Genomic DNA, 13610 nt, shown 5'->3' with positions numbered 1-13610 from the left:
TCTTCTCTGATCCTATTTATACATTCTCTGTTTTTAACAGATAATTCTTCCCCAGAATGGACTGGGAGAGCGAGGTCCGGGTTTCGTTTTATTTATCTGCATCGATGTTGCTCGTTTTATTTATCTACATCAATGTTGCTCCGAGTCTTCAGCCCTGGGCCCGGCAGGACAGCATCTCAGCGGGTGCGGAGCCGGACAGCGCGCAGGGGCTGTGGCGGGGGCGTGGCCTGTTCGCGGGGCGGGGCGTGCGGGGCGGGGCTTCCGCGGAGGGCAGACAAGCGGGCACATTCCAGGTTAGCGGCTGCGAGCCGAGCCGGCGGAGGCGGAGGCGGCGGTGGCAGCGGCAGCGGCAACTGCAACAGTGGCAGCAGTGGTGGCCAGAGCCAGATGCTCGCGGGCTCCCTGCGGCTCCACTAGTTTTCTTCGCTCCGCCCAGCGCCCACTCGCCTCGGCTGGGGAAGAAGACCAGACGGTGCTCAGCTCGAAAACTCTGGTGTCTCAGCTTAGGGCCTCCTCTGGGAAGAGCTAAGTGCTCCCAGGTGAAGCCGGTGCCTGCGGGCGGTCCGTACCCCCCGCAGTCGGCTCGCACCGCTCGAGAGCCTCGGCAGCCGTGTCTTCCACGCCTGAAGCTCAGCCAGGGCGCGCGGGGCGAGTGGGGTCCTCTGCGGGGTAAAGGGGACCAGGACGGCGAGGATGGACGCACAGACCTGGCCGGTGGGCTTTCGCTGCCTCCTCCTCCTGGCCTTGGTTGGGTCCGCCCGCAGCGAGGGCGTGCAGACCTGCGAAGAAGTTCGGAAACTTTTCCAGTGGCGGCTGCTGGGAGCTGTCAGGGGGCTGCCGGATTCGCCGCGGGCAGGTAAGGGGCAATGAGGGGGTCGCTGGGTCAGGGGCGTCCGAGCCTGGCCTTCACTGCCCCAGGCTCCCTTGGTGGCACTCGTGGGAAGATGACCTTTCGGGCCCTGCATCCGCGCAGGGTGAATCCCAGGGAGGCCTCCGGGGATGCTCGGTGCGGATAGCCTGAGTGCAGTGCAGCGCAGCTCTGGGGACCCCTAACCACGCCTGCGACGAAGCCCGATTCTGGGCATCTGCTTCCCGCCCGGCTCCCTTAGCCTCGGAGGATGAGTTGGAAGGAACCAGGAAAGCAGACATCAGGGCGAGGGACACGCGCAGTCTAACTGCGTTTCTCTTCCGAGTAGGAATTTCACCAGTGCCCCACTGGGGATTTCGGTTTGCTGTTTTCTCATAAGGTGGAGGGAACTGAATTCGATCGCCCCAAGTTTGGTACTAAAAATCACACACCTGCGATATACCCCTTTGCTGGAGAATGGGGCACAGACAAGGGCAGCCGGTCTCCTCTGTAATTAGGACTTGGACCCTGTGCACCCAGAGACGTGACCCTTAGCTGCCCCTCTGTGCCCTGGCATCAAGCCCTGCTTGGAGGAACCCAACAACCCAGTGTGTCTCCCAGCACCACGAGGTAGTTTTTAGCCTGAAAAGTGTTTATGGCAACAGGCGATCAAACCGAAGGTACTGGGGAGTCACTTGACATGAATGAGATATACCAGCGTTCCAAAGGGAAAGATACAGTTTGTGTGGCCAGCGTGGATCATGCTTCCTGTGAGCGCCTTTTGCCTATGCTTTCGAACCCTGCTCCCCGTTTTCACCGCACCAGTTTCCTTCTGCTGGTGGGAGTTCCAGGGTAGGTTCTGTCTGGAAGAATAGGTCGTAGCTGTGAAACGTAAGAGCAGGTGTCTGGAGCCAAGTAAGGTCTTACTAGAGCCGTGGCTGTGACTATGAAGCCAACACAGACGAATCTGTGAGGTTATTGGTTGAACAAAGAACTTGTGGAGGACGCTTAAGTCTAAAATCCATCTTCTGTTTGAGTTTCCACGGTTGGGGGACTTGCTTGTAGCACTGAGGAGCTGTGAGCTGTAGCCGCTTTTCTTGACTGCTTTGCTTGTTGTGAACTCAATTTTAAGTCATCCCAGAAAGAAAATCTAGGCATTCGGAAACATTGACTCCATTTGAGTTTACATGACCAGTCTTAAACCCAGTTATTTATTTGTATACCTGTTTGGTACTAGGTGCTTTTTCTATATTACTTGAAACAAAGTTGACATTCTCAGTTTAGGGCGATTCTTCTATCCCTAAACAAAATATCACCTTATAGATCTGTAGTTGTCTTAGTGCATTCTTTTCGTTAGGAAGTAAATCTCACTTATCGGCTGCTGATAAAACTAAAGTGAGTTTGTGTGTGTGGGTGGTGAGAGTGTTATGATGTGAGATCCTCACCTGAATTATTAGGTTTTTACCCCTCAAATATTGTAACCATGCCTGCTTATGTTCACCGAATGTTGACGGCCAGCCCCTTCTCCCCAGTAAGGCCCTGAATTCACTCCACTCTGGTATCTCAGTATTTCTGGTATCTGCTGAATGCAACACATTGATTGGGTGTTCATCTCTTTTGAAGATGAACTTTCCAGAGTATCAGTCACTGAGGCAGTGTCTTACCAGGATGTCAGGGAAAACTAAAGCTGTGTCCTAAGGAGAGAGAAATGACTGTAATTATTTGCATTTGATACACATGACGCACATAAAAGTGCCATGACGGCAAGGAATCTTTCTTTTCTAAGTCACTCTGGATTGTTTTCCTATTGCTAGTACCTTTTTCAAATCTGTGGCTGAAGGTGATGGAGGAATCACCGGAGCACTCACAGAAGAGGCTTAGAGACATCAGTGGTACTAGTGAAAAGAAAAGCTAAGTTCCTTTAATATTTTCACTAAGAAAAGTCACACAAAAGTAAAAGTACTTTGCTGATTTATACCCACTGCCCCAAAAAAGGCATTCATATAGGAATTTGATGTAATTCCGAAGTTTTGTGTCTGTATTGTTGGTCATCCTTTTACAAACAATTCAGCAAAATATTAAACTGTTTTTTAAGCACTGATTCCTCTCATCTCTCTAAAAAAATCCCTCAATCCCAAATTGAGTAAACCAAACATACCACATGCTTAGTAAATACTTTTCTTTCTTTTTGTATTTATATATGATCTACAACATTTAACGTGATTGAATATGGTAATTGACTATCATATATTCTAAGATTATCCTCAATCTCAAGAAAGAACATGCTTTAGTCATTTCTACATGAGAATACAAATAGTAATATCTTTTAACAAATGTATTCATTTAGCACGTAGCCTTTCACTGACTAAAACACATTTAATTTGATATATATACTATATATATATATATATTTTGGAAGTTGAATATTTTTACTGCTTGTCTTGCATTCTTGTTCACATGGGCTTCACAGTGGTTAATCCCTGAGATGTCTAGCCAAAATGCAGTTTGTATAATATAAGAAGGTAGAATAAGTTTTTAGTTTCTTCCTACCTTTGTGACTTTTACTTCTTCTGAAAAAAATGCTATCCAAATTGAAATTATTAAAATTGTGAGAGCAGTGATTTAAACCGTTTCTCAGATTCCCCTCACCTTTGTTCTCTACCCTGCTCCAATTCTTTTAAGCCTATTGAGCTCCTAAGGATGTTTGGATGAGAAATGTAAAAAAGGGGAGAAGGTGTCAATGTGATTAGAATTACAGATTTCCCTGTGTTCTGATTTTATTTTCTAAGTAGTAGTCAAGGTGCCCTTTGCTCTTGTTTATTTTATTTGGAAAAGAACTGTTACTGAAAGTGTCTTTTAAAGGTCTTTTCATTTTTATTTTATTTATTGGGGATGGGGATAATGCTTTTCTATTAAAATTCTCTTTGCACATGCATTGTGCATAGTTCACACATGCCTCTTTTAGAGGATAGTTCAGAAAGAGGAAGTTTATCAAAAGAGTAAGGAATATATTTAGATAATTTATATACCAACTATTTTTTGAAATGTGTGTTTGTTGATATAGAACTCTATAGCAAGTATACTCTCTATATTAAGTAGTCTGTGAAAGTAACTTCCTTGGTATATTTTGGCTATAAATAGAATAATAAAAATAAACTCTTGACATGGTTAAGTGAAATTTTAATACTAAAAGACACTGTAAGCAGTGCTCTGAAGTTGTTTTTGTTTTTTTTTAACTGCTTTCATTATAATCGAATTTTATTATTGCTCCAAGGACAGTGTAGTTTCACTCTCACACCTAGGAAAAATGATCTGCTTGGTAACCTTGGAGTTTGGAATTACTGGATAGACATTTGGCTTTTAAAACTTGGTTCTGCCACCTGTAGTTCTGCTTCACAGATAAATTATCATCTTGAACCTCTGTTTTCTCATTTATACATAGTATTTTTTTAAAAAGTGTTTGCATAGATAAAATGAAATAATGTAAAATGTCAGAAATCCAGGCACATAGTAAGTGCTGAAAATATGTTCATGTTTTCATTATAATTTTTTTTGTTTAGTGTCTTGATTTTAACTTGATTTTTAAGGATGACATTTTAATTTTAGGTCTTTATAGATCAAAGATGTTTTATAATAACAAGTTGGTTTCAATGATTATTTTCAATTTGGGAAATGTATTTTATCTGAAGTGATATCTGTTACATTATGGTGAATATTTTGTTTATTTTTGTGAACAAATAAGCCTCAATGAAACAAGGCTGTGCCACTGCTAGCTGCAACGCTCATAACCACTGCCGCCACTGCCACACCACCATCTGTCTGTAGGGAGGTAAAATAGTGCTTCTAAGGTGGTTTACAGATTCACACAATTAGAATGTTGGTGACTATAGTCACTCATGGACAGTAATCTGAAACTGGGACTCTGTTTCTCATGAATTAACCAGTTTTGCTGTTTGAACAACGTATTTATGGTGATCAGATTTCCAAAGCCAGAATTGGGACCCGTCGTGTGACATTGGGGCAGATGATTAACATCAGGATTGCCCTGGGTTGAAGCCCACCAGCCAAGAACCTCCGGAAACAAGATGTAGTAAAATTAGATTCATTTTGTTTGTTGCAGCAAGGGAGATTGCATACCAAAGGAACTCTAGAGAGTTTGGTAGTAGGTAGTTGGGAGGGCTTTTTATGGGATTTGGGCTTGTGGTGGGCTATTATAAGGAAGGTTTAATGAAGTGGGACAATTCAGGAATTGGCTATTTTGATAACTTTTATCTAGGTGTTAGAAAGATTAAGGTAGGGTTAGTTGTCATAAATAAAGAAGCAGTAGTAGCTAGTGTCAAAAGAGGGGAATGTTTAGTTATTTTAGTTAGAAAGGCAGAGTGCCTTTCTCCCCATCCTTTTATACTACAGGTCCCAAGAGGTCTTGCTCATCATTGTTTTCTAATTCTGTGAATGTTACTTATCTTGAATTGTGAGCATCAAGGCCCAGTTCCATTGCCAGGACAGTTTGTCACCTTTTCCCTTGGGAAGTCCAGTCTGTGCTTCGATATCTAAGAGAATCATGTGTTTCATTTTTCTCTAGGCGTTTAGTGCATCTTTTTTTTTGTTTTGTTTTGTGTTTGAGACGGAGTCTCACTCTGTTGCCCAGGCTGGAGTGCAATGGCACGATCTCGAGCCACTGCAAGCTCCGCCTCCCGGGTGCACGCCATTCTCCTGCCTCAGCCTCCCGAGTAGCTGGGACTACAGGCGCCCACCAGCACGCCCAGCTAATTTCGTTTAGTGCATCTTAATGGTGGAGAAGTGAGTTTGATTTTCTACTTTAGGGTCATAGAATCCAATGGCTCATCAGGTGCTGAATTATACTGATCACATATATTCCCTTGTGGCGTCAATTGTAAATATTGGTGTCAACTATAAATCTTGTGCATCAACTACAAATATTATATGCATCCCCATTCTCCCTCCATCCCATAATTTAAGTTCCATTTTGCCAAATGTCCAACATCCTATAGTTGTATAATTGGCTTAGGAAGGGTACAACTTGAGGAACTTAAGAATAATATTTTCCACTTATCACCCCCCAATCCCTATTATTTTTCCTTGTTTCTAGCCTGTTAAGCTTTCTGGAAAATAGATATTTCTGGTATGTACATGTATGTGTGTGTGTATAATCCACTTTCACATTGTCCTTATATTTGATGAGAACACTTTCTAAATCTACAACATTTCTTTTATAGTTACCTGGTAAGACCAAGAACAACATTCTAGCTAGGTTGATTCATAGATGATCAACCATGATTCATAGATGAATGGTCTCTTGGTATAACTGTTGAGCCAACAAACAACAGATCTGATTTGTTAAAATGGGGTTATGGGAGACTTCAAACATATGCCCGTTGAAATAGATTCTCTGTGAATGTAGTATCTGATCTACTTGGTTAAGTAACAATAGCCATTAATTTTAATAGACAATAGCCATTTTCCATATCTACCTTTCTTTTATAGAGTTCTGACCTTCAACAAGAAGAAAAGGCAGCACTGATTATGCTCTCAATTCTTGAACTTTTCAGTTTTAGTAAATCTTCCATTTCACTAATGAGATTGCCCAAATTATGCTAAAATGATTATTCATTTCTCTATGAATCACGACAAACAGCACAGCCTATGATTAGCTGCATCAGGTCCACCTATGGCTACTATGTAAGTTGAATGTGCAGTGCACTTTTATAGAAAGAAAAGGAGATGTTATACTTCCGTGTTTTTATGGAAGAATGTATGAAAAGTACAAATAAAGTAAAATAATTTTACCATCTAGAAATTACCGCCAAAACGCCTTTGCATTGTCTTTTTAGCATGCTCATCAGCTCCCTGCTAAGCATGACTATTTTTTGAAAGAACATAGAATAATTTCCTTTTTGAAAAACAAGCCTTTTCTAATTATGAACATATCTTTATTTCCCATTTCCCACGCTGTTAAATATCTTTCTAAGCCTGATTTTTTTAAGTGGCTGTATAGTATTGCATTAAATCTCTGTAGCATAAATTAAATTCATCTTTGTCTTTAGAACTGCAGGTTTCTAGTATTCTCTACAATAAAGTCACATGGCCGAGGACATCAAAGGCACACATGCCAAACTCTTACACAACTCATGGCTTTGTACATGATCTACATTACTACACATTAGGGCTTTTCAACCTGAGTGCCATTGACATTGGGGGATTGGCAATTCTTTGTTGTGGGGTGCTGTCCTATGTATTGTAGGATGTTTAGAAGCATCTGTCACCTCCATCCACTAGATACCAATGGCGTTACCACTCTCCACCAAGTTGTGATGACCAAAAATGACTCCTGACTTTGCCAGCTGTCCTGTGGGAGGCAAACTTGTCCTTATTGAAAACCACAGGTGTGAACTCTTCAACCTATGGGTCCTTCACACACACAGACTGTGTAGTTGGCTTGTTTGCATGTCTTAGCTTAAATGTCAGCTCTTCACAGAGGCCTTTCTCAAGTTCACTAAACTAGGTTACACTGCTTGTTATTGTGGAATCCTTTTTGTTTCCTGCATGGCACTTTTTATGGCGCCACGTTCCTTTTCTTTGTTTTAACTCTACGTCTTTTGCCACTAGGTTGTGTACATGGTGGAGATAGAGAACATACCTGCTAGGGTCATTTTCCTGGGCATGTGACCTGTGCAGTCAAGCAAGAACCTACACTCAGATGAACCGTGTCGTTGGTTTAATGTTCTCTAATCACCCTATTGAAATTTTTTGTTGTTCAGACAGGGTCTCACTCTGTCACCCAGACTGGAGTGCAGTGGTACAATCACAGCTCACTACAGCCTTGAACTACCTAGGTTCAGGTAGTTCTCCCACCTCAGCCTTCTGAGTAGCTGGGCCCATAGGTGCATGCCACCATGCCTGGCAAATTTTTATATTTTTTTGTATAGATGGGGTTCTGCCACCTTGCACAGGCTGGTCTTGAACTCCTGGGCTCAAGCAGTCTGCATGCCTAGGTGTCCCAAAATGCTGGGATTATAGTTGTGAGCCACCATGCCTGACCCTAATTGAAATTTGAACAAAAGTCCCTGCATTTTCTTTTTGCATTGGGCTCTGCAAATTATGTAGCCAGTCCTAATGCGTACCTTATTGACTGTAGAGTATCTGGTGCGTAGAACAGGGCTTGGCAGAGAATAAGAGTTTAAATAATTGTTGAATAATTTAATAAAGCTTTAAGGAGTATTTTGATACATCTTTTGAACTCTGATTCTTAAGTTAAACTCTAGACATACACCTGTGGATACTGAATATCTCAGATTCTGCTTCTGTGTCCGATGATATTTTTTGTTTTGTGATGTTATATAAATGGGTTGAAGATGGACCCCCATGTTTTTCTTACTTCTTCACAGCAGGCTAGGACCATTAGCCCAAAACCAAATGGTACCCAACTCTGATTTTTATACATCCAGTTGCTTTAAATATAGCTCAAATAAACTTACTTTTAGCCATTTAAAACCTACCTGCTTTGCATCGCTGACAAAATTTAACTGAATGCCTGCTAACCATAGATAAAATAAACTGTGGGACACTAAAAGACCCCAAGCCATTGATACCCTTGAAAGCTCTCTGACCCAGAGACTTCCTATTTTCTAGTAAGTGATATCACCTAGACGTGCAAGCACCCTCTCCAATTTCCCCTTCTCCTGGGAGTTTTCTTGTCATCTTTGCCTTCTGGGTGGTAGCCAGGCACCATTGTCTCTGGAAGGTCTCCTGTTGTGAGGGACTTCAGCCTCTTGGCAACCTGTCAAAGCACCACCCAAATAAAGCTCCTTTTGTACTACTGCCATCTTGTGGTCCTGTATTTTCTTTGATTAGCCTTGACATCCTGAAACTTACCACATATGGGTCAATACTTATTTCGAATGGAAGGCAGGGACTCAAAGTAGCAATACTGATTTTAAATATATTTCTTTCTTCTTACTAGACTATAGGCTATTTGAGAGGAGGATCTGTGATTGATTTCCTTTTTGGTTCTGTGATTAGGCCAACATTTATAAATAAATAGTTATTTGTAGAATTCACCTTATTTTTGTAGTTACCTAATAGGTTATTTATTGTGTTTAATTATTTTTTAATGCTTAATATTAGTAGTAGAATGAGAAATATAGAGAGTGAAGTTTCTTAAAATGTGTATGGGCTTAGTTGTGTTGAATGAATTGTTTTGTGGGGTTAATTTTGCTTACATAACTGTCACAAATTTTATAAAGTGACCAAACCTTTTAAATTTAAAGGAATTTTATCTGCTATCTAACATTTTTGAAATGGAGTAAATGAGTTGCCAGACAAAGGTTTAGAAAGGAGTATTCTCAAATGTCCTGTAAGGAAAAGAAAATTACTTAACATCTAAAGAATTCATTTGCACAGCTGTTACCGTCATGTAGCGGGGCAACTGATCTGCCTTAGAGCATTGATCTGTTGTTGAGAGAATGGAGACAAATAGAAGTGAGCAGTTATAATTTGCATTTGGCTCTGGAATGGGTTGGCTTGTATATTATTTGAATTTTTTATTTTTTGCAAAATAGTATTTTTCTATGAGGAAATTAACAGTAAGGAACTAGAAAAGAATTCAGCTTTTCCATTTTTTACCCTTGTTAATCCCATGTTGGGAGTAAAGTGTACATCACTCATCTGTGGAACTATTCCTGAGCTGATCGTTGTTTGTTAAAGGACACTGACTTGGATTTCAGTCTCTGTTGTAGACCAACCAGAGGGACCACCGTTTTCAGAATAAGGAAACAAATAATTGCTATTAAATCACAAAACATGATAGACTGTAGCAGGTATAATCTGTTTCTGAAACATTTCCAACAATTCCAATTTTAGAAATATGTATCTATTTAAAAAATTTACTTTAAATCGACAGATAAAACTGGGTATATTTACCATGTACAACATGATGGTTTGAAGCACGGTACATATGCATTGTGGAATGGTTAAACCTAGCTAATTAAACTATGCATTACCTCACCTAGTTCCCATTTTTGTTGTGGTGAGGACATTTAACATTCAATCTCTTAGCATTTTTCAAGAATGTAATATATCATATTAACTGTAGTCACCGTGCTGTGTAATAGGTCACTTGAATTTATTCTTTTTATCTATCTGTAAATATGTGTCCCTTGATCAACATCTTTCCAACTCTTCCTCCTCTCCCACAGCTCCAGCTCCCGATAATCACCATTCTCTTGTCTATTTCTATGAGATCAACCTTTTTAGATTCCACATGAATGAGATCACGTGGTGTTTGTCTTTTTGTGCCTGGTTTATTTCACTTAATATAATATCCTCCAGGTTCATCCATGTTGTTGCAAATGACAGCATTTCCTTATTTTTGATGGCTGAATAGTACTCTATCATATCCACATTTTCTTTGTCCATTCATCTGCTGATGGATGTCTAGGTTTATCTAGTCTTTAAGACCTCTTTTTTTTTTTTTTTTTTTTGAGACGGAGTCTGGCTCTGTTGCCCAGGCTGGAGTGCAGTGGCCGGATCTCAGCTCACTGCAAGCTCCGCCTCCCGGGTTTACGCCATTCTCCTGCCTCAGCCTCCCGAGTAGCTGGGACTACAGGCGCCCGCCACCTCGCCCGGCTAGTTTTTTTTTTTTTTTTTGTATTTTTTAGTAGAGACGGGGTTTCACCGTGTTAGCCAGGATGGTCTCGTGATCCGCCCGTCTCGGCCTCCCAAAGTGCTGGGATTACAGGCTTGAGCCACCGCGCCCGGCCAAGACCTCTTTTCAATGGTATCATAGAAAATTATAATTTTTCCTGTATGAATTGTGGCTGGTTATTTGTTTAGGATATTTTACAAGCACTGCTAGGAAATTTTACTTAAGTAGAAAGACTATTTAAGTCAATGCTAATGAAACAAACCTGCATAATTAGATATGGTCCAGCTATTAAATATGTTTCAAATGTAGTTATATTTAAAAGCTAGTAAATATTGTCTCATAACTTAAATTCTTTATTACTCTTATTAAGATAATGGGTTTAAATTACTAGTTTTTCTCTCCTCTGTGCTATAATAACCAAATCTATTTCAGTTCTTATAATTCGTTACAGGCAACATAATTAAATAATCTTTGCGGCTGTTTTGTTAGTCTTTTGCTTTTCCTTGTTTTACAGTTTCAAGATAATTTAGTTCATAATTTCTTCAGTATTTGCCTTGGGAGAAGATAAAATCTGAGAAGGGAATTGGATAAAAAGCACATCAAGAGTTTGTGTCTTCATTGATTAAATGAGCGTAAAAATTATTTCTGGATGTCCTTGTTCATTACATGTATATTCTTTAAATGGAAGATTGTCAATATCAAATTACTTGTGCAGATTTATTTGCTCTTTGAATAACTCTCTTATTCGGTAAGGTTATACCGAGTTACATTTGGTTCATTTTCTTTTGATCATTGAGATGTCTGTGTTTAATGAGCTAAAACTAAAGTAGGTCAATAAAATGAAGAGATTAACAGCCTGTTCTCACCAGGCTTGGAATTTATTTTACTCTAGGGGAAAAAAGTCATTTTTAAAAAAGGTATTTGATCAACTTAAAAGGTAAAAGGAATAAGAAAAACATGACAAAACTAAAAAAGCTGAGAAATCAATGAGTTCTTCAGGGTACTATTTGTTAGGTGAAGCTATGTGGATCTGTGTTTGTATAGTTAAGAGTTTTCATTACAAGAGCAGAACCAAATTTTACTTCTTCCTTTGATAAGTTCAGAAGCACACAAAAAACTTCAGGTTTTAAAATATTTCCTATTCAATTCCTCTTTGGAAATATCTTACATAACAAGGAAAACTAGTAGTTATGACAAACCATGAAAATGTCATGGAATAAATAAATGGGAAAAGCAGACTCATCACCTTATTTGTTGCATATTATGATCACGTATTTTCTTTTCTTTTTGTTGGTGAATGAGGAAGATGCCTGTGTTATTTATTTCTCCTCCCAACTTTCATATTAGTTTCAGGGGGAACATGCGCAGGTTTGTTACTTGGGTATATTGTATGATCCTGAGATTTAGGATATGAATGATCCCATCACCCATTACTTAGCATAATTTCCAACAGATGGTTTGTCAACCCTTTTCCACCACCCTCCCTCCCCTCTCTAGTAGTTCCCAGTGTCTGTGTTTCCCGTCTTTATGTCCATGAGAACACAGTGTTTAGCTCCCACTTATAAGTTAGAACATGTGGCATTTGGTTTTCCATTCCTGTGTTAATTTGCTTAGGATAATGGCCTGTGGTCACATATTTTAGTGAATAACGATGAATTTATAGTTTTGAAATAGGTTAGTCTTGACTCCATCACTTACTAGCTATGTGACCTTTAGCAAATGACCCGACCTCTCAGAAAGTCGGGAGGCTGAGGTGGGTGGATCACGAGGTCAAGAGATGGAGACCATCCTGGCCAACATGATGAAATCCCATCTCTACTAAAAATACACAAATTAGCTGGGCATGGTGGCATGTGACTGTGGTCCCAGTTACTCAGGAAGGCAGGAGAATGGTGTGAACCCAGGAGGCGGAGCTTGCAGTGCGCCGAGATGGCACCACTGCACTCCAGCCTGGAAGGCAGAGCGAGACTCTGTCTCAAAAACAAACAAACAAAAAAACAAAACACTGGACTTTTGCAAAATAATGCTATTTCAATTAATTCAATTAAGATAAAGGGGAGGTACTTTGCCTGGAACTACAAGATGGTTTTAAGGCTGAATTAATGTGAGTAGGGATAGATTCTATGATGTTTGATTGCCTTCATCAAGTGAGTAGGAGTTACTTCTCTACTTTATTGTGTTCTTGCATGTCATAGTGCTGAGGGTCTTGGCACATCCCCTATATTGGGGATAAGATCTTATCTTCCATATGAAAGGCACAAGGGTGGAGGGTGCTGGCAAATCTCCGTCTGCCCCTTCAGAAACCCTCTCCACTCTACCATTTGTTCCTGGGCTCTATCAGTGGGCATTCTTGGCTCTGGCAGTTGATGGGTGGCAGTAGCTACAGAAGGACTGGGCAAGTGGAGTAGGACAGACATAGGTCTGACCTTTATGGAGTCACTACAGGTTGGTTATGACCCTTTACCTAAAACCATAGCTCCTGTCGAGTGTCCTTACAAGTCTCTGAATTCTTGTAACGACTTACTCTGTCTGTTCCTTAAGGGGCAGTATCAGTGACCTCACCACGGTTATTAGCTAGGGAATATTGCATGATCCTTACAGCTTTCCTATATCCTGCTCTTTTTCTTCTTTTTTTTAAATTTTTTTTTTATTATTATACTTTAAGTTCTAGGGTACATGTGCATAACGTGCAGGTTTGTTACATATGTATACTTGTGACATGTTAGTGTGCTGCACCCATCAACTCATCAGCACCCATCAACTCGTCATTTACATCAGGTATAACTCCCAATGCAATCCCTCCCCCCTCCCCATAATGGGCCCTGGTGTGTGATATTCCCCTTCCAGGGTCCAAGTGATCTCATTGTTCAGTTCCCACTGATGAGTGAGAACATGTGGTGTTTGGTTTTCTGTTCTTGTGATAGTTGGCTAAGAATGATGGTTTCCAGCTGCATCCATGTCCCTACAAAGGACGCGAACTCATCCTTTTTTATGGCTGCATAGTATTCCATGGTGTATATGTGCCACATTTTCTTAATCCAGTCTGTCACAGATGGACATTTGGGTTGATTCCAAGTCTTTGCTATTGTGAATAGTGCC

General features: G+C 40.6%; 1 protein-coding gene across 1 annotated transcript in view; it reads left to right on the top strand.

The window, feature by feature from the left end:
- Nucleotides 1–296: 296 nt before the first annotated feature.
- The window catches only part of GPC5 (glypican 5), a gene marked incomplete at its 3' end in the record, with an annotated part of 366538 nt that continues 353224 nt past the window's right edge, over nucleotides 297–13610 (top strand). Inside the window, exon 1 of the mRNA XM_017847628.1 lies at nucleotides 297–856. Coding sequence (XP_017703117.1) covers nucleotides 694–856 — 163 coding nt within the window. The remainder of the gene's footprint in view (nucleotides 857–13610) is intronic.

Source organism: Rhinopithecus bieti, unplaced genomic scaffold, assembly GCF_001698545.2.
Source record: "Rhinopithecus bieti isolate Rb0 unplaced genomic scaffold, ASM169854v2 scaffold_28121, whole genome shotgun sequence".
Taxonomy (NCBI): domain Eukaryota; kingdom Metazoa; phylum Chordata; class Mammalia; order Primates; family Cercopithecidae; genus Rhinopithecus; species Rhinopithecus bieti.
Note: the sequence above shows the minus strand (reverse complement) of the source record. Positions and strands in the feature narration are given on the sequence as shown.